Source organism: Budorcas taxicolor, chromosome 21 (genome assembly GCF_023091745.1).
Source record: "Budorcas taxicolor isolate Tak-1 chromosome 21, Takin1.1, whole genome shotgun sequence".
NCBI lineage: Eukaryota > Metazoa > Chordata > Mammalia > Artiodactyla > Bovidae > Budorcas > Budorcas taxicolor.
Window position 1 is genome coordinate 47,485,682 of NC_068930.1, and position 25,496 is coordinate 47,511,177.

The 25,496-nt window shown below is 37.1% G+C and overlaps 1 protein-coding gene across 1 annotated transcript in view; it reads left to right on the forward strand.

Moving 5' to 3' along the window:
- NPAS3 (neuronal PAS domain protein 3) overlaps positions 1–25,496 on the forward strand; it is a 963,361-nt gene that overhangs the window by 289,138 nt on the left and 648,727 nt on the right. Inside the window, exon 3 of the mRNA XM_052659608.1 lies at positions 10,584–10,828. Within this exon, the coding sequence (XP_052515568.1) occupies positions 10,584–10,828 (245 nt within the window). The remainder of the gene's footprint in view (positions 1–10,583; positions 10,829–25,496) is intronic.

The following is a 25,496-nucleotide window of genomic DNA, read 5'->3' on the forward strand; positions in this document are numbered from 1 at the left end:
AATTGGAATATGTTTATATGCCTGACAAAGGGGGGTTGTTGGACATTTTATTAGTGACTTAATGTTTTCGTAACAATTATGATAGAAATTATATGTGTGATTATCAGTTAAATAAAATTTTATTCATGACTTAATAGTCATGTAATCAGGAGAAGGGGACTCATGACTTTGTTCCTATAGAGGCAACGCAGTGCAGTGGTGAGAAGGACGTAAGGATGGAGTCATCTTGCCAAGGTTCAGATGCCGTTTTCAGCTGTCAGTGATCTTGGGCAAGTTACTTTCTCTCGCTGTGGTCTTCTTATTTATGAGATGGGGGACAATCATATTTCCAGGGTGACCAGCTGTTCTGGTTTGCCCAGGCCCATCCTTCTTTTAGTACTAAAAGTCTAGGATCCAGGGAAAGTTCTCTCTGAGACAAGAAAACTCCTAGTTCGGGGGGATGAGGGCAGAAAATTAGAAATAGAGCATAAATATAGTGGCCCCCCAAAACAGGGGCTAAAATAGCAGTGTTTTAGGGTCAGATGTATATCGTGGAGATGATCTACTTTCCATAGATGCTGTTACTTCCCCTTTCCATCCTTGCTGATATTGACAATGGTGAATTAAGTAGGATAATGTTTAATTAGAGCCTGAAACTTAGTAGATGTTCAAAGATGTTTGTTTTCATTCAGTGTTACTATGATGTTAAGGTTTATGCTATTTTTTGATGGTACTGAATAATATTAAAAAGCAGAAACAACACATGTACTTTCCTGTCATTGATATGAAAACTAATACTATAGTCCCTTGGAGTGATAGAAATCCCTTTGCATGGTTAGTAAAATGTCCTGCCATCACAGAGTGCCCACCATTCCTTCTCAGTTTTGCCTTTCAGCGGAGATGCTCTGACCCTTTCAAATATTTAGCAGTAGACTTCCCTCTCAATGTGTGCTCACGACTTCTGTTACTGCTAATGGAAGTTACACATGTGTGCTCACCAGGATGAGAAAGGCCTTTATCCCATGTCGGGCAAAGACCCGTGATCCTGAATCTCTTTCTAAACTTCAGACCTGAAGAGAGCAGTGCAGGGAATTGCTGCTTTCTCACTATATTAGCTTCTTCAATTTCCTTTTAATTGGAGCCTGCAACCCAGAATCTTGTAACTTCAGGGGGATGAACAATACAAATTAAGATCTGGATGCTTTCCAGGAATGGCTCAGCTCAAAGAACAGTTTTTTTTTTTTTTCTTTTAACACAGTTGTGGCTATTCACAAATCGCATGCAGTTGCCTAATGAGTCCGTATTTGCTTCTGAGGTTTCACATTTGCAAACTATACTGCTGAGAAAGTAGGTGATGTGTTCACCCACCTCTGGTGTGAGCTGACTGATTTCATGTACAGGACAGATAAATACTAGAATAGTCAAAATTCAAAACCAGTAGCACAGAACCTTCAAATACAATATCTTACCCTTGTTCAGGACATTCATTTCTCCCCAAGAATTCTTTCTAATGTATAAGACTTCAATTTATGTTTAAGAACTAGTAAACTATAGCAGTTTGACAGCCATTCACACTTAATTCTGTGCATTAAACCAACAGCATTCTTTTCCACAAACATCCATTGTTAGGACAATGCTCTCAGACAGAATTTATGAGAAATGGAATTATGTTACCAAGGAGATAGCATTTACTATAATGAAGAGTAGATCCTAGAAAATGGCCCCTTTTACAGCAGCTCAGAGCAGAGCCACAAAAGCAATTGATTGGTCTTGGCATTTAGTCTTATATCAGCTGTGTCATCCATAGCTTCAGGAGTGAGAACACTAATCTAAAGTGACATTTCTGTTCTGGCGGGCTTTTCTGCCCTGATGAAAGCAATTACTTCATTCCTAAATGATAATTTGCAGGAGTTTCAACCACTTTAATTGATAATTTTTTTTTGTTCTGAGTTCAATTGTGAAGTGATTAGCTGATTTGGTAAATAGAAATTTAAGGTGTGAAATATACAAGTTGCTCCAAGGTAAAGTGCTATTTATTGGGTGGAGAGAAATTACTTGATAAAACTGCAGTTTTTTGTCATTATTATGGAACTGCCAGTTGGTAGCTTAAAGTTCTGGAGGAAAATGAAGAACAAAACACTTTGATTCAGGAGGTTTTTGGCAGACACCAAAGCATGCAATGAATAGTTGGGTCTTGCTGTGGTTCATTCAAGGGTTATTTGAATCAAGGTGAACACTGGTTGAAAAGGATTGTGCGGACCTCTCAGCTTTCTTTATTACTATTCTAATGACTCATTCTGGTATTAAATCCTCTTACTTAAAGTGTTAAGAATAAGAATGCTCATTGGCTAAAACCAATTAATTTAATTATTAAGTTCAAACATACACAAGGCATTTTCTGAAGATGAGGGAAAGCATTCAGTGGAATGGCTTTAATTACTCTTTGGATCTATTTTACCACAAGTCAAAAATAGGTCATGATTATTCAATCAGAATATATCATAGTTTAAAGATTTTAAAGATGCATCTTGATTTTAATACTTTATTGCATGTTAGCAGTGGCACATGTTTTTGACAATGTTTTTAAGCAATCACTTTCATGATATTTTCTTACATGTGGGAAAAATAATGGTAATTTCACTTGTTAAATGAGAAAAATAAGGCAAGAATGAAGGTCAAACTGATTTAGCACATCAAACAGTCTTTGTCAGCCAAGCTTAATATATCCTGAGTTTGTGGAACAAATGAAATTTTGCTGCTATGTTACACTTTGCTTCCAAACAACCATTACAACTGGTTTTATATATTGTGTGAGCATCAGACCATCAAACAGTGCATCTTTACTGACGTGTTGCTGCAGCGATGATCTACAGCAGCAATCTGCCATTTATATAAGGGCAAAATGTGCATCTATATTTAGTTGTGAAATTGGCCTATTATACTCTTGATGTTTACAGAGGCTAACATAAATTAATGATGACAGCTATGAGCAGTGCATTAGTTAAGCAGCAGAGTTCTTACCTTGAACTTGAAGGTTCCAGTTTTAACTTCCAGTATGTACTATACTGCTTTCTTCACACATTAAAGGAAGGTTTCTGAAATTATTACCCTTTCTTGAAGAGCATTAAAAGATTTTGGGTTGGGAGTTATGTTGTACATAATCCTACCAGATAACAGTTTTTTATGCATTTCTCAATTATATTACCCTGTAAGAAAGGTGGTAATTACAATCATGGGGGAAAAATACTTCGGAAGATTTTTATTCTTTGCAGTGGACTGATTTGATTGACTTTGAACTCTCTGTGATGCCAATGTGTGGTGGACTGGTTTATTGAAAGTAATGAAGGAAGGGAAAGCAGTGCTTATAGAATCTTTACTGTACTTTTTCCCTGGGAAGCTGCCTCATTCAGCTCATGTCAGGGCAGCTGTAGGTACCGGAGTAACTATAGATTTCACCGTTAACTATGACCAGAGATCTGACAAGTATGCAGGTGTTCAAAGGTTCATGAGTTAAAATGCTGCAGCCTTTGATGAATTTTTGATGGCTGCATTTTTAATACAGGTCGACCTTCTTCCTTTGAGGCTGCATGCCAGATTAATTGATAAATAGTAGAAGTCTAGTGCTGGATTCTCCTAAGCAAAACAAGTAGGAAAATCCATTAAAAAAAAAAAAATGCCTGTCTGGCTCCTTAGAGGTACTTTACAAAGGTAAAATTTAAAGTGGTTTTTACCCTACTTTTCCTTTCCCCTAGAGTTAATGATTAAAACCTGCCATGTTCTTTTATAAAGACTAGTTATTGTACTCTAAAAGTTTACATGAAGGTGTTAACTTTGAGGCTTAGAGAGAGGATTTTTATGTAGAGAGAGTATGGATCTGTTGGTAATATCCATATAAGAAATCATTCCATAAATATAATTATAAAGTATTAAAAAATAGCTGATAGATATCTGGCTGTGAAGAAGTTGTTGAATAAGAAACATTTGACTAAGGTGACTTACTTCTGTTGGTTCCTCTGTGACAGTTACTATTTCTGCTCTGTTTTATTCTGTAAATATCCAACTGTATTGTTTCTGTAATCACTATCACCATTTCTGTGAAGTAGGAAACCAAAGAAATGAATTTTGCAAAGCTAAATTTGACAAACCACAAGAGACAACTTAGTTCTTTTAATGAGTCATCACATCCAAAATTACCTGTTTTTTCCACTATGGAAACAATTGACACCTTTATCCAACTCTGAGACAGCTTTAGAGAGATCACAAGTGCTAACTCAATTTCATAATATTGGCTTTGTGATAGTGGCAGTGCCTGTTTGTTTGTTTGTTTGTTTGTTTGTTTTTTAAAGAAGCAACAAAACTTTCTTTTACCTTCTTTTCCTGTCTCATTTCTGGCTCAAGTAGAGTTTCACGATTCAGCCTTGCCCCCAGTGTGGAGGCTAGAACTGGAAACTGCTGTTGTCCTCCCAAGTTTCTTCCCTGCTCCAAATGTTCTGGGTGAGCTCTCCATGGTCCTGGATTTGGAGCTTGGCCTGACAGACAGAAATTTCATATTTGTGATGTTTTGGGAGATGCTTCGAAAGATCTTCCTGCTAGGAATACACGTATACTCTTTCTGATGAATAATTATCATTGCAATTTTGAAGTCTTCCATAGAAGCTTTCACAGTCTTCCCGAGTAACCCACCCATTCCCTTAATTACTGTTTGGATGTTCATTTTTCTCTATAAACAAAATTGCTTGTCAATTTTGAATACCAGTTTTTTCTACTTTAGGGAACTAAAAAAATGATCCTTTATTATTCTTAGCATAGGAAATCACTTATTTATAAACATTTCATCTTCCATTAATGAGACATGCATTTTTTATTTGAACAAGTCATTGAGTATATCTATAGTAAAAGACAGGTAGACCTAGGTGTAAGGAGGAACATAATGAAAAATCAATATCTCTGCAATCAAGTAGTTTTATTTCACTTAAGTACACAGTGTGGTATGTCAGAACCAGTAGATGGAAATCTTATTGGTGAGAACACAGTGTAAATTATAAAGGACCTCAAAGCATAGAACAGTTAGTTTGACATGAGCTTGGGTTTTCATTTAACACATCTTATACAGTATTACTGTGTCCTAGGCACCACTATAAATATTTTTTTAACTACCCCAGTTAATTTTAACAGGAGCCTTATGAAGCAGTATTATCATCACATATCACAGGTGAGAAACGGAGGCAAAAGAGGTTAAGTAAGTTGCTCACGTTTACTTATTATGTAATTAGTCATAGAGCCAGGATTTAAGCACAGGCTCTGGAATTCATGCACTTACCCTTGTCTCCTGCTAGTGTGGAAGACATGCTGATAGAGGCAGCAACAGAACTTGAAGAAAGTGAGAATCATGAGTTGAGAGAACATGGAGGCATTTAAATAAATAGGCAATTTTAGGGTTATCACCAAGCAGAAGTCAGCCCTCTGATTTAATCTCTACTGTCACTATATGGGAAGTAAAATTTACTAAAAAACGAAAGTCATAAGTGGCAGTAAAGAAAGGAGTTTGAGAAACAATGAGTAAAAAACATAGGTATTTAGAATTATAGAAACTATAGCCTGAATGAAAAATAAAGTGATAGGAAAGATGCTACTAGTTAAAAGAAAATTGTAAAGAATTCTGGAGGAACAAGGTGATGATCAGATGTGGTGCTAAGATTAAAACAGTCAGGCTTTTCCTAGGTATAAAGTTGTTATAATAGTAGTCAGTGCCTATAGTGACTTTCCTGGTGGCTCAGATGGTAAAGAATTTCCCGGCAACGCAGAAGACCTGGGTCAGAAAGACCCCCTGGAGAAGGGAATGGTAACCCACTCCAGTATTCTTGCCTAGAGAATTCCATGGACCGAGGAACCAGCAGGGTGCAGTCCGTGGGGCTGCATAGAGTTGGACAGACTGAGCGACTAACATTCTAACTTTCACTTTCCATGTTTATGTAACATTTACAACATGGCAGTTGTAAGTAATATATGTCAAGACATTTAGCACTTGACATATATTAGCTCAGTTACTCCTCTGAAGAATATTGTGAAGTATGTTCTACTATAATGTCTGTTTCCCAGATGAGGAAATTGAGGTCCAAAGAAGCTGAGACTTCTGTCCAAGATTGCCAGCTAGTAACTGTGTGATAATGTGGACATGGAGTCCCTACTCCAAACATCTGTGCTTCCAAGAAAGCTTAAGTATAGCTTGACTATATTTAGGCATTCTTCAGTCTTACTAAAATTCTGTTGTAAACTAAAGGAGACTCTACCACATTTAGAGTTTACAAACTCTCTTAACTGTTGCAATATAGAACTGTCCAAGGGAGGTTCACTTCTTTATATGATTATGAAATTATCATGTGAGCCATTGCAGTGGTCCCAGAAGATTTGCCAAATGCTGCTTGTGTGTCATCCTCATGGTCTAAGATGATAAAATTGAAATTCAACATAGTGAATTAGAATCATCATGTCTACAATGGCCAAAGTGGATCTCAGAATTCCTTCATTGGAACTCTTTCCATGGAACATACAGCTTGCCAAAGGAACTTAAAATACATGGAGGATTCAAAAAATAACTTTATGTTTAACAAATACTGACTGCTGAATCTTCATTCTTAGTAAACTCATTTTTGATTGCTTGTTAGGTATATGCTTAAAGGTATAACTTTATAAATGTGTAAAAATTGCTTAAAGATGTTGAATGAAAACATACATTAAATAGTATTATTTTAACCAAGGATATTTTAAGGACAAGTCAATTCTAGCAACATCAGTGGCAAAAAGAGAACAGAATTCAGCTTTATAACCCTTATAAGAAGAAATTCTATATGTTAGATCATTATTCTTTTGGATGGAGTGATGGATCCCTTTTGAAAATTTGAGAATCATTTAATAAACCCTCAAAAATATACATATATATGCATTATTTTGGATATGACTTTCAGATATGTGTGTGTGTCTTTGAAAATAGTTGTTGATTTACTGTTGGTGATAATTATTAATGAAGATGATATTGTTGTCATCACAGAGTTAAAATTTTGATTTGTGGAGGATTTTCTGTTATTCAGAGTCTTAAGTGGAAGAGCATTAAAATAGTGGGAATTTTGGGCCCAAGAAGTAACTTATTACTTAATCATATTTTAGGTGGCAGAGATCAGGCAGTAACATTTACTCACAGTCAATCCATTCTTTCTCTAGTGTTTAGAAATGCAACTGTATGTTTTGCTTTAGAACACAATGTACAAATGCAAACTTATGTTAGGTTTTAATGTAGCCCTTAATTCAGTTTGAGAATTACTTCTAACTAGGCTCTACTTCACAAAAGCAGGGCAGAAGATTAATCCACAATCTGTCATTGTCTTAAGGTCTTTAGCTTCATCTATTGTATCAATATCTCCACAACCTTTATAAACTGTTGGCTGTATTTTATTGCTGTTGCCCTCAAAACCAATGACTACTTATTGCAGACACAGTGCCCTCATTCTGGAAATCTTCTGTACTGTGGCGTCTGCATAATGATATGATGGGGAGTCATGGAAACCCTTTGTTATTAAGATTATGGACAGGAAGATTACTCCAGTAGGGTAACACAGTGTGTGTAAAGAGATTTTTTTTTTAAAGGGGGAGAGTGATAGAGAAGAAGAACTGAGAAGATAATATATAGAAGCACATAAAGTAAGTGCTATTTTAGAAAAGCCAAGTGTCAGAGGGTAGTGTTTAAGTGAGGAACCCCAAAGCATTAGTGTCCACATACCCCACCTTCCCTAAGTGGATGAAAGAAGTCATCTCCACTCTACTTCATCCTTGGAGCCCATTGGGCTACTCCCTGTGATCTTTGGCTTTTCTACCCTTAGCATTAGTTTTTATCCTTAGGTTATTGATAAGCCCATACAGTAAATATCAATTTCAGAATGATTGCTTAATCCTCTACTGGCTTCAGGTGAATAGAGAAATTCCCATTATGAATGCTAGTAATATTGATTAGGTATCAGATGAATCCATTTGTGACCACTGACTGACATATATAAGGAAAATTACATATAACATCCATGTGAACCTTCTGGCAGAACTGACCTCCCAAATTATTACCCAATTGCAAAATGAGTTCCTGCTCCATTGTTGACCAAATGGCATGTTTTATTTGGCTTGCATGATTTTCAAAAATGCCAATTAGTTAACATAAGCCTAAAACGTAACATAAACTTGGAAATACTATGTAAAAATTCAGATTTTTGTTTTCTAGAAATAGCAGTAGCTGAAATCTGGCAGCACATGCAAGCCTTCCCCCAAAGCAGCACACGCAAGGCGAAAACTGTATATGCTTTCCTTTGCCGGGGCTGTCATCCTCCAGTCAGCATCAGGCCTCTTTATTCGTTGACATTCCCTGCCTTAACCCTGCAAGCCCTTGAGTTAGCAGCCTTGCTCCACAGCTCCATCATAGTCACTTACAAGACCAAAAAAAAAATATATATATATATATATATATATATATATATACACATATATATATGTTCAGCCCACCTTCTGGAGTAGTATTTGATTATGAGAACACAAAAAGAGCAAAGCACTGAACTTGAAGCACTGCACTCTACAAGTGGTAGATAAAACATGTCAAGTGACATAGTTCTTTGGGTGCAGCTGACTTAAATGGTGTTAGATAGATTACTTTTATTATATGGGGGTAGAGGATGGCTATGAATCATTGTTTTATCCTAAGATGTTGACATAGATTCAGATTTTACCTGTAATTGGTCAGACTTTAAGACATCTCTTACTTTTGTGTACCTAGTTATCAATAAGCCACATTGAGCATTTGAATAATTGGATGGAGGTCAGCTAAAATTTTGGGAAACAGAATCACACAGCTTTTCCTTATAAATTAGTGATGTTTCCACTGAAGATTATCACCAGAGATATCAGGACAAAGATTTGTCACCTGTGACTGCTTTGACTCTGAAAATGGTAGTGTTAATTGGTCTAGTTCTGAGAAATACATTAGCTGGCTAATGTTGAATATTTTATTAATGGAGCGAACATGAAACCTGTTGGGCTATTAGCCTAGCAAGTATTTGACCCAAACGTCATGGAGTTATTTAAATTACATAGACACTCAGTAAAGCACCTGAAGTGTCTGCAGTGAAAACAGTTTTCCACTGTGAACATCAGACAAGGTCGAAGGTAATATGGAATGTTACTGCTCATCTTAAGAGGCTGAAGCCATACTGCTGCACTCATTTTGACCTGTTCCTCTGGTCTTGCTCCTCTTTCTTGATATTTTATATTGGGGAAACTAGGATGCTAGATTCAAAGATTTTAAATGCTTTCAAAGCCCAATAAAATGGATACTTATATATGATGTTAATAATACCTTGATACTGTAAATATTGCCCAATTATTTATCATCACAGTCTGATTTTGAATTTTATTTTTCATCAGACAGAAAACAGAGCAATTCAGAGTAGGTGGATTTCTCCTGTCAGATGCTCACATATAACTTCAGTTGTGCCAGATTCTGCCCTCAGCAATGCGAGCAAACTTCAAACAGAAATGTGCATAAATAGTTAAAGGAAAATGCTGGGTCCCACCTGTTGCCTCTTCTGTGAAGTAATATGTCTATAATGTTTATAAATTTTAATAACCCATATGGGGCTTTATCTTTCAACATTAAATTTATATTATTTTAAAGTTTGACTTTTCTGGGTGATATATTTTATTCTCTAATATCTTAGAGAATCTATCCATCTATGAATGTATGCTCCTTAATAAAGAATTAAAGTATTCTCTTATCAACCAATTACCAGTGCATTTATAAAGTTCCATTGCAATCATCATTTTCAATGAGAGGTTTTATTTATCTGAGTGAAGGTTATGATTTTTATTGAGGGCTGGAAGCACATCAACATTTTATTTGTTAATTCTGTGAACTGTTTTTTTGTTTAGCCTTTGTTCCTCGAAATGGTAATAGAAAAAATTTTTTAAAATATGTCCTTTTGAGGGTTTAGTCTTCCCTGGTGGCTCAGATGGTAAAGAATCTGCCTGCAATGAGGGAGACTCGGGTTCAATCCCTGGGTCAGGAAGATCCCCTGGAGAAGGGAATGGCAACCCACTCTAGTATTCTTGCCTGGAGAATCCCATGGACAGAGGAGCCTGGGCGGCTGCAGTCCACGGGGTCACAAAGAGTTGGACACAACTGAGAAACTGAACATACACTCACACATGCAGATATGTGATTATAATCACAGTCTTTTAAACTGTTCATAGCTTATAATAGCAAGCGTCACCTGTAAATCTTATGTCTCAAAAACAAACTATATCTCAGTGCATGGGTAATTGGAGGGAAAAACTTAACAAGTAAACTATTTTTACTCATTGCACATGAGTTTATGGCATATAAGCCCAGAGGTTTTAGTGGTCTTTGTCTGGAACTCCTTTTACCGCGGCCCTGAAAGTTTGAAGAAAATTTTGGTAGACTTTTGCTGGTTGTGGGGAGGGGGGGCATGGATGAAGTAAAAAGAAAAGCAGTGTTCATCTGATTGACAGAATCACACGTTCTAAACAGCACTTTTTCACTCCTTTGATTCCAGTTTACAAGCATTGAGAAAGGAGAAGTCCCGGGATGCTGCCCGCTCCCGCCGGGGAAAAGAAAACTTTGAGTTCTATGAATTGGCCAAGTTGTTGCCTCTTCCTGCAGCCATCACTAGCCAGCTTGACAAGGCCTCCATCATTCGACTTACAATCAGCTACCTGAAAATGAGGGACTTTGCTAACCAGGGGGACCCTCCATGGAACTTGCGAATGGAAGGCCCTCCACCTAACACATCAGTAAAAGGTAAGGTTTCAGCCCTTGTTGATCCTGGAGTGTGGTCTGTTGGTGTCTCTGAGATGAAACGTTTACCATCATCCTCTCTTCTTTTCCTGCATATCAAATCCTTTAAAGGGATACAATTGTGGAAATCTGAACTCTGCATGAGAAAGACACCATGTGAAGGTGAAATAAACCTCTTCTATTTCTATTTTATTTTCAAAAAGTCTGTCAGCCTAAATACGCTGTCACTGTAGATAAGCTTTCAGAGAAATGAGAATGAAATGACTTACATTAAAATGTTTCTTGGGTTTAATTTATGTTATGCTAATACATGCAAATTATTATTAAGTGGGGGGTGGTTAAGAGAATACTTGGTAAAGGTTAGGACTAGCATTTTCTGATTTTAGTTACCAAAGAGAGGCAGGGAGCAGAGTACAGTTGTAGCAGGCATTTTGAATAATGATTTTATTGACTAACAAAGTGATCAATCTATGTATTATTTCAACTCTTTATATATAGTACCTACAATTTATAAATATAAACATGTATTTATGCTCCCAATCTGGATGTACTTACCCTTAAAATTTATTAAAACTTTAGGTCTTTTTTACTCTGATACATAAGAGGGTTATTTTCTTGCATGCTCTTGAAACATCTAATAATTAATGAGATTTTAAGTATATGAATATGCATGCATGTGTTTATTGATGTACATGTGATGCTGACCACTGATTTTCTTTAACAATGTATCACTCAAGGCATGGAATGGGATCTGTTGGTTTTTCTGCTTTAACTTTGTATCTAGGCCCTTGATGAGCATGGAATAACTGGACATGGGATGGAATTGCAGGCAGCCTTCTCTGGGGGAGGAATTAGATTCTTAGCTATGTGATTACACCTTGATGAGTACCTGTGAAGTCCCTGTATTCTTAGCTATTGTAGGGAAGGATACTGGGGGAAGCTATAACTTCTTATAGGATTCAAAAAAAATGAAAGTTCAACAGCAGTGACTTGACAATTCTGTGCTAAGAGGTGTAATCATATGTATGTAGATACCTGTGTGAATCTGTTTGCATCTTTGCTATTGTTACTTAGAGATTCTGTTTCTTATGCTTATTAGAGAAGGAAAATTTGAATGCAAATTGTAACAGGTTTTTTTCTCTAGGGCAGAGTTGGCATACATTTTCTGTAAAGGCCATATATAGTAAACATTTTAGTTTTGGGGGAGTACTCAACTCTGCCATTGTAGAATGAAATCAGTCATACACAAACATGAACCACAAGGTATGGCTGTGTTCTAATAAAACCATACTTGCAAAGCAGGCAGCTGCCACCAAGTTTGGCCCACAAGCCATAGTTCAGAGACTCCTGCTCTAAGTATAAGAATGACATTTGAAGGTTGAGAAGAACATACAACAGAGATAGCTCTCAAGGGCAGGGTGTCAATATGAGGAAGCACATGACAAATAGACCAAGGCACATTCATGCTTTCCTTACACAGCCCTTCTACCCTTAAGAATGTTGATGTCAGCTTGGTCATATACCAGTCCATGTTCCAGATACTAAAACAGGGGAATTTTCCAAAGCCAAGGATGTGAGTATAATCCTAGTAAATACTTAAGAGTTTATTTAGTAGGTTGTCTTTGTGTTTATTCCAAATCATGTAAGATGAATGGATACATGTAGCAGGTTAGAAATCACAAAATATATATATATATTCTTAATCTTTTTATTCAATTTGAAATGCATTGACTGAGGAACTTATATTAACTTGTTTACCATAATTATCTTTTCCTTCCGTCTTTTCTTTAAGAGAGTTGGTAGCTTATAGGCTTCCTTGGTAGTGGTTACTGCCAAAGTAGAAAAGTCTAATGGTTCCATGGTCTGTCTTCTCTTCTTGCTCTTGTTTAGTCGCTAAATCATGTCTGACTCTTTTGTGACCCCCCCTGGACCATAGTCCACCTGACTTCTCTGTCCATGGGATTTCCCAGGCAAGAATACTGCATTGGGTTGCCATTTCTTTCTCCAGGGGATCTTCCTGACCCAGAGATCGCACCCACGTCTCCTGAACTGGTAGGTGGTTTCTTTACCACTGAGCCACCAGGGAAGCCCTGTTCATTCTTCTACAATGTGATAGTTCTGCTTGCTTTTGGAATCATGGCCTTTTAGAGATGCATACTTATAGATAATATAGAACTAAGCCCTCATGTTACAGGTGAGGGAAATGATGTAGAAAGGGCTTACAGTTAAGTATTAGAAGATCTAAAATTCGAATCCCATTGTATTGTTTTTCTGTCTAGGGCTCTTTCTATCAGATATTATTTCTAGCAATAATATTTGATTTCTATCACCATCATCAAACATTCCAGGTGAGAATGCTCTTAGCTTTGGACTACGGCTAATAATTCATTTTTGTGACCTCCAGTCAACTGAACTCTGTAAATACTAATGATGAAGATGGATTAAAATAAGATAAAATACTGTCTCTGCTCATAGGATAAGTTCAGTCTATAGAGGAACATGGTGATGTCAGTGAGAAAAGTGGGAAGATTGGAATTTATATACCAGACTTTATTATTTAAAAAATTTTATCTAGATTATCACAGATCACCCAGTTGGCACATGTATACTCCCTCTATTAGAAATCTGATGATAGTCTAGAACCGAAGTCTCTACTGTACTGAAGTATGGGACTTGATACTATTTACTCTGGCTCTCAAAGGTTGCTAGGAATGCAATGGATGTTTTTGGTAAGCTGGTTCTGCTGTACAATATATGTATATTTTATTGCTTTCCTCTAGTTCTTTAATGCAAACCTGCTACTCATTCTGATCAAACATTCATGAAACAACAACATCAAAAGAAATTCATTTTAATTTGCTAAGGTCTTCTATGTTGTGCCCTTGAAGAAGTTCATATGGATAAACAAGCTTATATAAATAGCCTCCAGCCTCATGTGAAGTGCAGTTCATAATCCAACAATAAAACAGTAGACATTATACTTCATGCTTCTCCAAGCAGTCTCTTGAATAAACCTAAAGGCATTTGGAAATTTATATGAAAAGTGCTTACATGATGTAGGCAGCATCTTTTTAATGTGATGAGTTGTTCATGTTAATAATTAAATTTCAAAGCTTAAATTTAAATTTGTCCCAAACAACTATATAGAAATTTAATTATTTTAATTTACTGCTTCAGAAAGGTTCTTTATTCTGCCCTGTGTTCATCATATCTTTTCTTAAAAGTCTATAAAGGTTGATGAGTTTGTTTTGTGATGCCCATTGTGTACAGATTATTGCAAGTTATGCTTGCAGAAAGCACACTCAGGTGGCAGTGTGTAATATGTCCTGAGTCAATTACTTCATGGAAATGATATGTTAAGCAATTGGAAGGTAACAGATAGTTTTTTTCCATTATTTTAGAAATATCTCTATTGTTATAATACAGATCAAATCTACAATGAACATTATGCATTATTCAAGAAATGACCAGGCATTCTCAGCAGTGTTTCAGCTAAATAACTGATGATTGTAACCTTTAAAGAAATCTCATTGTGGTGACTGTTGGTAAATCACTTCTCCATTCATAGTAATCTCTGTTTAGAGGCTATCTAGAAGCCATTATATCTTTTATTAATCTTAAAAGCAATGGCTGCTGATTTGACATTTGCTAAAACTAGATAAATTTTCTGTCTTTCTAATACCACAGACTTCAGTCAGTTTTTGGAGTATATCTGTGTCTGCTGCAACTCTATTAATCCAGGAGTATTTACCATTGTAAGCATACGTTTTATTTCACTTTAAACATTGCAGCTTTTAAACAACAATTTTCCTATATGTGTGACAGGCCGCAATCTTACGGTATGTAAAATACAAGACATATTTAGCTTTTGGAAGGGAACAATTGAAAACTATGCAAGACAACTCATGATTGAAATCGACTGAACACATTAAGGAAGAACTTGAATATTTTCATGGAATTTCCTTACACTATTTCAAGTATCTATGTGGTTTAATGTAGATGTTTCTGAGAGGAGAAACTTTCAGGTCTTTATTTAAGCAACTTAGAATTTATTCTTAGCCAAAGACCATACTGTTACTTAAGCAATGATGTCTAATGGATTCATTTACGTTATTCATGTAGGGTAAAAGAGTATAGGACATCCTTCAGAATAACACTGAATTACTACTATAATGATTGTCTCTGAGATATAAATAGTATTTTATAAAATGGTTCTAGTTCCATAGAAGGTAGAGATTCCAAGACAGGCTGAGTGATAGGCCTTCTTGGTTTAAGCAGCTCAAAGGTCTTGATTCCTCTTCTGGCATTTTACTGTGTGCTGACACTATGTTACCTCTCCCAAGTGACATTCATGTTTGGGTACAAGTGTCATATTCCTTGTTATTAAAAAGTCATGTAAAATGAAAATTCTTAGAAGCAGTACATGGCATGTATATCAACCTGTGGTAGTCTTTATTTTCAAATAGCTAAATGCCTAATGGTGACTCCTTAGGTTCTGAAAAAGAACTTCCTACTGCTCTTCCCTGGGAGCTCAGCTGGTAAAGAATCCACCTGCAATGCAGGAGACCTCCATTCGATTCCTCGGTCAGGAAGATGCCCTGGAGAAGGGATAGTCCACCCACTCCAGTATTCTTGGGTTTCTCTGGTGACTCAGATGGTAAAGAATCCACCTGCTCTGTGGGAGACCTGGGTTCGAACCCTGGGTTGGGAATATCCCCTGGAGGAGTGCACGGCAACCCATTCCAGTATTCTTGCCTGGAGAATCCCCATGGACAGAGTAGCCTGGCAGACTAGAGTCCATGGGGTCGCAAAAAGTCTGACACAACTGATCTACTAAACACAGCATAGGCCTAGGAGAATGGAAGAGAAGATGGAAACTTGGTTCCTATTCTTAACTCCATTACCCTCAGTAGACTGAGAGCCTGACTTTCTAGTCTAGACTCTAGTTTTATTTGCTTCATCCCAAAGTCAGTGGTGGCACCACATAAAAACAGAATCTTCCAAAATCCAAGCTGACAATGCTCATTGCTGTTTATTTTGGTAGCAGGTGACAAGTTTTACTGGTATATGGAAATATGCTATGATATAACTGCCTTTCTGGGCTTCCCTGGTAGCTCAGCTACTCAGCTGGTAAAGAATCCGTCTACAATGCAGGAGACCCAGGTTCGATTCCTGAGTCAAGAAGATCCCCTGGAGAAGGGATCGGCTGCCCACTCCAGTACTCTTGGGCTTCCCTAGTGGCTCAGATAGTGAAGAATCCACCTGCAATGCAGGAGACCTGTGTTCAATAACTGGGTTGGAAAGATCCTCTGGAGGAGGGCATGGCAACCCACTCCAGCAATCTTTTCTGGAGAATCCAATGGACAGAGGAAACCTGGTAAGTCATAAGGTGTCAGAGTCAGACACAACTGAGCCACTAAGCACAACTGTCTTTCCTTAGATATGCTTTGAGGAAGGATCTTTAATTATATGCTATAATCCCTTTATATATTTCTGACAAAGTTATTACTTCTGAAGTTCATTTTTTTAGTGTTAAATTTATCTTTATCTTTTTAATATTTTTCATACATACAAGCTTTATTATAAAATTGTAAGCTCAGTTTATGAAACTTATAAAACTTACTTTAAAAAGATAGAAAAAATTCACCTATAATGTTACCACCCAGACAAATACCATTAATAGTATTTTGATGGATTTCCCTTTCTTCTGTACATGTTAAACAAAGGTTAGCTTTTAATCTTACTTTTGCACACACAATATCTTGTATCCCACCCTTTCCACTTAATATTCATGAGCATTTCTCATTGTGCACATGTTTTTTAACATAATTTTTCATGGTTGTATAAATAAATCATTATATGAACCACTTTATATCCTTTTGAGACACAGTAGTAAGTGAATGAATGAATGAAAAGTGAAAAAATGAATGAGGTTTCCCTAGTTATGTTATATAATTCATTTCACTGTTTTTCTTTTGTTGTTTACAATTTGGCAAACAGTGCTACAATGAACATCTTTGCTCATACTGCATTTTAGTGGGTTCTTTTTTTAAAAAATTTATTTATTTTAATTGGAGGCTAATTACTTTACAATACTGTAGTGTTTTTGCCATACTCTGACATAAATCAGCCATGGGTGAACATGTGTCCCCTATCCTGAACCCCCCACCCACCTCCTTCCCCATCCCATCCCTCCCCTCAGGACCATCCCAGTGTACTGGCCCTGAGCACCGTGTCTCATGAATCGAACCTGGACTGATGATCTATTTCACATATGGTAATATACATGATTCAATGCTGTTCTCTCAAATCATCCCACCCTCGCCTTCTCCCACAGAATCCAAAAGTCTGTTCTTTACATCTGTGTCTCTTTTGCTGGCTTGCATATAGGGTCATTGTTAACCATCTTTCTAAATTCCATATATATGCATTAATATACTGTATTGGTGTTTTTCTTTCTGACTTACTTCACTCTGTATAATAGGCTCCAGTTTCATCCACCTCATTAGAACTGATTAAAATGCATTCTTTTTAATAGCTGAGCAATATTCCGCTGGATATACGTACCACAGCTTTCTTATCCATTCATCTGCTGATGGACATCTAGGTTGCTTCCATGTCCTAGCTATTGTAAACAGTGCTGTGATGAACACTGGGGTACATGTGTCTCTTTCAATTCTGGTTTCCTCAGTGTGTATGCCCAGCAGTGGGATTGCTGGGTCATAAGGCAGTTCTATTTCCAGTTTTTTAAGGAATCTCCACACTGTTCTCCATAGTGGCTGTACTAGTTTGCATTCCCACCAACAGTGTAAGAGGGTTCCCTTTTCTCCACACTTCTTCAGCATTTATTGTTTGTAGACATTTTCATAGCAGCCATTCTGACTGGCATGAGATGGTACCTCATTGTGGTTTTAATTTGCATTTCTCTGATAATGAGTGATGTTGAGCATCTTTTCATGTGTTGGTTAGCCATTTCTAGGTCGTCTTTGGAGAAATGTCTATTTAGTTCTTTGGCCCATTTTTCGATTGGGTCATTTATTTTTCTGGAATTGAGCTGCATGAGCTGCTTGTATATTTTTGAAATTACTTCTTTGTTAGTTGCTTCATTTGCTATTATTTTCTCCCATTATGAAGGCGATCTTTTCACCTTGCTTATAGCTTCCTTCATTGTGCAAAAGCTTTTAATTTTAATTAGGTCCCATTTTTTATTTTTGCTTTTATTTCCATTACTCTGGGAGGTGGGTCATAGAGGATCCTGCTGTGATTTATGTCAGAGAGTGTTTTACCTATGTTTTCCTCTAGGAGTTTCTGGTCTTACATTTAGATCTTTAATCCATTTTGAGTTTATTTTTGTGTATGGTGTTACAAGTGTTCTAATTTCCTTTTTTTACAAGTGGTTGACCAGATTTCCGAGCACCACTTGTTAGATTGTCTTTTCTCCATTGTATAGTCTTGCCTCCTTTGTCAAAGATAAGGTGTCCATAGGTGTGTGGATTTATTGCTGGGCTTTCTATTTTGTTCCATTGATCTCTATTTCTGTCTTTGTGCCAGTAACATACTGTCTTGATGACTGTAGCTTTGTAATATAGTCTGAAGTCTGGTAGGTTGATTCCTCCAGTTCCATTCTTCTTTCTCAAGATTGCTTTGACTATTCGAGGTTTTTTGTATTTCCATACAAATTGTGAAATTATTTGTTCTGGTTCTCACCATTGGTAGCTTGATAGGGATTACATTGAGTCTATAGATTGCTTTGAGTAGTATACTCATTTTCACTATATTGATTCTTCTGATCCATGAACATGGTATATTTCTCCATCTATTTGTGTCCTCTTTGATTTCTTTCACCAGTGTTTTATAGTTTTCTATGTATAGGTCTTTTGTTTCTTTAGGTAGATTTATTCCTAAGTATTTTATTCTTTTTGTTTCAATGGTGAATGGAATTGTTTCCTTAATTTCTCTTTGTTTTCTCTTTGTTAGTGTATAGGAATGCAAGGGATTTCTGTGTGTTAATTTTATATCCCGCAACTTTACTATATTCATTGATTAGCTCTAGTAATTTTCTGTTGGTGTCTTGAGGGTTTTCTGTGTGGAGGATCATGCCATCTGCAAACAGTGAAAATATTACTTCTTTTCCAATATGGATTCCTTTTATTTCCTTTTTTTTTTTCCTGTTGCTGTGGCTAAAACTTCCAAAACTATGTTGAATAGTAGTGGTGAGAGTGGGCACCCTTGTCTTGTTCCTGACTTTAGGGGAGATGCTTTTGATTTTTCACCATTGAGGATAATGTTTGCTGTGGGTTTATCATATATGGCTTTTATTATGTTGAGGTATGTTCCTTCTATGCCTGCTTTCTGAAGGGTTTTTATCATAAATGGGTGTTGAATTTTGTCAAAGGCTTTCTCTGCATCTATTGAGATAATCAATGGTTTTTATCTTTCAGTTTGTTAATGTACTATATCACATTGATTGACTTGAGAATATTGAAGAATCCTTGCATCCCTGGGATAAAGCCCACTTGATCATGATGTATGATCTTTTAAATATGTTGTTGGATTCTGTTTGCTAGAATTTTGTTAAGGATTTTTGCATCTATGTTCATCAGTGATATTGGCCTGTAGTTTTCTTTTTTTGTAGCATCTTTATCAGGTTTTGGTATTAGGGTGATGGTGGCCTCATAGAATGAGTTTGGCAGTTTACCTTCCTCTGCAATTTTCTGGAAGAGTTTGAGTAGGATAGGTATTAGCTCTTCTCTAAATTTTTGCTAGAATTCACCTGTGAAGCCATCTGGTCCTGGACTTTTGTTTGTTGGAAGATTTTTTATTACAGTTTTAGTTTCTGTGCTTGTGATATGTCTGTTAAGATTTTCTATTTCATCCTGGTTCCATTTTGGAAGGTTATACGTTTCTAAGAATTCATCCATTTCTTCCAAGTTGTCCATTTTATTGGTGTATAGTTGCTGATAGTAGTCTCTTATGATCCTTTCTATTTCTATGTTGTCTGTTGTGATCTCTCCATTTTCATTTCTAATTTTGTTGATTTGATTCTTCTCCCTTTTTTTCTTGATGAGTCTATTGGTCTAATGGCTAACGGTTTGTCTATTTAATTTATCTTCTCAAAGAACCAGCTTTTAGTTTTGTTGATATTTGCTATAGTCTCCTTTTTTTTTTTCATTTATTTCTACCTTAATTTAAATACTACCTGTTTGTTTTCTTTAGTTTTGCATCATGGTGGGATGAGCATTGTTAATATCAGCACACACCAATAGGATCTCCATGTCTGATACAGGACAGGAAGGGCCTTCTAACAAATGTGGACTTAATAATGGTAGAGTAATTCTCTGAGACTTTAATTCTGTAAAGTTTCACATGGTATCAGGAAAAGCTTTACTGTCTATGAATGAGGAGACTGCAGTGTGTGTTTGGCATGAAGAATATATAAAGCACTGCTGGGTTCTTGTCACATGCTGCTGTTGCAGTATTTTTTCGTCATTCTTTTCAGTCCATTTGGCACTATTGAGTATCTTGAATTAGACTCAACTCCAAACATCAACTCAAAGAAAGCGTATTTATGGGTATGTGACTGTGAACATGTGAAAATTCAGGTGTGCTAGTTAGCTATGGTCTTACCCGGTGGCTCAGAGATAAAGAATCCTCCTGTCAATTCAGGAGACGCTAGTTAAATTCCTGGGTTAGCAAGATCCCCTAGAGAAGGATATGGCGACCCACTCCAGTATTCTTGCCTGGGAAATCCCATGGACAGAGGAGCCTGGAGGACTATAGTCCATGGGGTCACCAAAGAGTTGAACATGACTTAGCAACTAAAAAATCACAACACAAAGTTAGCTATACTGCCAGGGCAACAAGCAATCATAGCATCTCAGTAGTATGACATAAAGCTTTTACTCTTCTCATGGCTTCACATAGCCTCGGGGTTGGCAGATCTAGGCTGGGCTTAGCTGTGTGGTTCTACTTTTTGCTGTAGCTCTGGCTGAACTTTATTTCCTGCTTAGGCTTCAGTTCAGGTCTGCCTCCTGCCAAGCAGCAGCAGATACTTGTAGGAGAAGCTCTTTTCATGGTGCTGGTAAAGGTATAAGAGGGGTGAACAAAAATGATATCTCTTATGGGAATTTTTGTGGAGACTTCTGGGAATGTGGACAAAAGAGAGCCTGTGTACTATTTTGTATCCTACATCAGAATTCATCAGTCTGTTCCTCTCTAAATAGTCATCTGCTTTTTCTCTAGCAACACTGACTGCCCCATCCAAACATTTATGCCTTTGTACATGTCATCATCTGACTGGATTGTCCTTTCCTTCTTTTGATTTTGCTGAATTCTTATTCATCTTCCAAAAGCCAGTTTAGATTTACTTGCTTAATAAATATTCTCTCCTTCCCAGAATGTTGGTCATTTCTTTTATAGGTTACCAATATACCTTCTGTTGCTTTAGTTTGAATTCATATTCATTATATACTTCTCTCCCTAAATTTACACTACGAGCTATTTAAGGGAACAGTCTGGGTCATCTTACGTATGTTTATGTCCCCATGTGCAGTACCCAGGAAAGGAAGTTTTCAGCCATGTTTTCCAATTAAATTGTATAGAACTGGATTGTGTGTTGGCATTGCTATTAACAGAGCTAAACAGTGCTGATGGGAGCTAAGCGTGGGGCTATGTCCTAGGCTAGGAAAAAGAAAAAAAGGGAGAGCAAAAACACAAGGCAGGACAGAAGAAAAATGTAGAGAAAATTATGGAAATAGTGTGAAACTAAGGGGAAATTAAACAGTGTATGGGGTAGGAAGAACTAGGAGGAGTGGTATCCCACCTCTGCCCTGTACTGTCTCCAACTCTGGGATCAGTCATACCATGAAATGGCCTTCCCCTGCCAACATGTTTCTCTCATGTAATGGGCAGGCTAAGGGAGTTGGAAGTTAAAACAAAAAATAGTGTAAAGAAACCCTAAGTGTCTTGAGTGTATGGATTCAAGTCTATTTGACACATCTGAGTACCTTCTCTTAGTAAGTCCTCTGAGTCATCAGCTGAATATTGTGGGGGCATACAAAGAAAGTATGAGGCATGAACCTGACCTTGAAGATATTTACCATTTCTTGAGAAATAAATTTTAGAAAAAAAGGGGAAGAAGGAAGATAAGAGCTTTTGACACAATTAAATATACCATGTGACCTGGGTTAATAAAACCCTATCTAGACCTCAGTTTTCTCATTTGAATTTACTTTTTGTCAGTGATTCTGATCTGGATGATGACTTATCCTCTAACCCGAGACCCAAAATTCCTTAGAAACAATTTAGCAATGATTGTCTCAACTTTTCCTGGGACTATGGGATTTCTTGAAGCTGTTTATTAATAACTTCAAAAGCCGCAGGCTCTACCTCTTCACATTCTACTAATATTTCTATTTTCCTTCTTTTACTTAATTTCCCTTTCTGTGAATGCATGTCTCTCCCTGTGCTACAGGTTAAAATATATATGATGTATTTTCTTCTCTTAAAAACATTTATCTGGTGGTTATCAGGATTTGCATATGTGCAATCATTATAAATAAGAGAGGATAATAAGCACACAATCAAGTTTTAAATTAGTCAAGTGCCAAACATATGATGTAGACAAAATATTAGTCTAGAACTTCGTGAATTTTTGATTTATTTTTACACTTGACAGAATTTTAGGGAACGTACTTAAGTTTTGGATCACATTCAACTTAATTTAAGAAGTCTCCCATGACTTGATAATGTAATATTTTAGTCATGGGATCCTGCGGTATTGCCTCACATGGCACTGTACTCACTTATTTAGGACTTTCAAGTTTATGTGCTCTGTTCTTTAGGGCTGAAATTCTCTAACGGCTTTTGTTAGCCCTATCACCTCTTGCGAAGCACAATATATAGTTTCAGCACTCTGCAGATAACAATATTTTATGGGCATAGCAAAGAAAGGAGTCACCTCTGACTGCTTTATATGATTGAAATTGTACTGTGGCTTTAATTATCAGAAATAGCTTTCTAGATGCTGTGCATAAGTCTTAGCTGTACCTTAATAAACATGTGATGACCTCCACCTGTAAAACTAATGTGGCTTTGAATACTGATTGACCGCAGCTTTTCACATCCTTTCTGGGTCCATAATATGTCAGTGAATGTCAGAGCCTGGATAGGAGAAGAGGGCCAATAGAATCTTTGGTTTAAGGATCATACAGATCATGTGTTTCAGTCCCTTCACTCCTATGTTGAACATACTGATATAGAAAGAAGTTTAATGATACAAAGTCAGTAGCAAGTACAGGAATGGAATTTGAACCTCTGGAATCCCAATTTGGTGCGTTTTCCTCCATTTCTAAGTCTAACATATGTCCCAGCTGTCCACTGGTATTTCTTTTTCCTCTTTCCATTATACATGAACATATGTGCACATGTAAATCTCTTGTGTAGAAATCTACCCTTTTTAGGTCAAATGTTACCATTGTGTCCAAATTCAGAAAATATTTTTAGGCTATTCAAAGGTGAAATATTTAAAATTAAATGAAAAGAATTCTTTTAAAAAGGTATTAAAAGCTAAAATTAGAGGAAGTTGTGTGAAAAGTATATGGGGACTCTCTGTATCAACTTTGCAACTGTTTTGTACATCTAAAATCATTCCAAAATCAAATTATTTTAAAAAAAAGCACTATTATACTTTCATGCTGCTGCTGCTGCTAAGTTGCTTCAGTCATGTCCGACTTGGTGCGACCCCATAGATGGCAGCCCACCAGGCTCGCCCGTCCCTGGGATTCTCCAAGCAAGAATAATGGAGTGGGTTGCCATTTCCTTCTCCAATGCATGAAAGTGAAAAGTGAAAGTGAAGTCAGTCAGTCATGTCTGACTCCTAGTGACCCCATGGACTGCAGCCCACCAGGCTCCTCCGTCCATGGGATTTTCCAGGCCAGAGTACTGGAGTGGGGTGCCATTGCCTTCTCCAATTATACTCTCATGACAGAAACTTAAAACCAATCTCTCCCCATATGGAAACTTGTGTCCCAGTTCCCTACTTTTTCAGTTGGTCACTGTTGAATCCATACAGGTTAACCTTCTCTAAGGCTTCATAGTTGCTTGTAGTATTTAAGGAACGTGATTAGCTAGCAATTTCAATAACATCGGGATATGGAAGAAATAGTGGCTTCCCTGGTGGCTCACACTGTAAAGCGTCTTCCTGCAATGTGGGAGACAAGGGTTCTATTCCTGGATCTGGAAGATACCCTGGAGAATAAATGGCAACTCACTCCAGTCCTCTTGCCTGGAAAATTCCATGGACTGGTAGGCTATAGTCCATGGGGTCACAAAGAGTCGGACACTACTGAACGACTTCACTTTCACTTTACTTTCATGGAAGAAATGAAAATTGATTAACATTTTACATATGGTTTTCTTAGAAGCTTTGTAAATAACATTTCCATCAGTAAGGAGTCAGAGCACACACGTACACCCTGGTTATTCTTCCTCCATTTTTCACTGTGACTCATGCCGCATTGTCTTCTTGGTCAGTTCAGTTCAGTTGCTCAGTCGTGTCTGACTCTTTGCGACCCCATGAATCACAGCACGCCAGGCCTCCCTATCCATCACCAACTCCCGGAGTTCACTCAAACTCATGATGTGAGTCGGTGATGCCATCCAGCCATCTCATCCTCTGTCATCCCCTTCTCCTCCTGCCCCCAATCTCTCCCAGCATCAGAGTCTTTTCCAATGAGTCAACTCTTCGCATGAGGTGGCCAAAGTACTGGAGTTTCAGCTTTAGCATCATTCCTTCCAAAGAACACCCAGGACTGATCTCCTTTAGAATGGACTGGTTGGATCTCCTTGCAGGCCAAGGGACTCTCGAGTCTTCTCCAACACCACAGTTCAAAAGCATCAATTCTTCAGCACTCAGCTTTCTTCACAGTCCAACTCTCACGTCCATATATAACTACTGGAAAAACCATAGCCTTGACTAGACAGACCTTTGTTGGCAAAGTAATGTCTCTGCTTTTGAATATGCTATCTAGGTTGGTCATAACTTTCCTTCCAAGGAGAGATTGCCTAAATGGGAAGTTGGAAAGCCAAGACAGAAACTAGTTATAGAGTTCTAGGACACAGTTGACAGACTTTTCCTGTAAAGGACTAGATAGTAAATCCTTTAGCTTTTGTGGTCCACAGAGTCTTTGCTGCTGTGATACAACTATTACATCACAAAAGCAGCTATGGACAATTAGTAACTGAATGAGTGTGACTATATTTGAGTAAACATTTATTAGATCCCAAATTTGTAGACACTGGGATCTAATTATAACATGTAATAAAATATTCTTATGATTTTCTTAACTGTTACAATTTTCTTAATTCTTTATGGATGTTTATGAATTATATAGAAATACATGGCAGGCTGGATTTGACCTGCAGACTGTAGTATGCCAACTCCTGTAAAGAGCATTTGAACTCAAAGAGACTTAGTTACCTTTTTAGAACCCATTGTAGTAGAAAGCATACTACTAGTTATAAAAGGCTGGGTCTTGTCTTTGGTACATAGGTATAGTGATAACAATAAATGGCAAGTTAAATGAAGTTGCTTTTTCTTTTTAATATCTTCATAGCTAATGTGTGTTCACATAATGAACTTACTGTAGTAGCCAACATAACGGAATTGTGT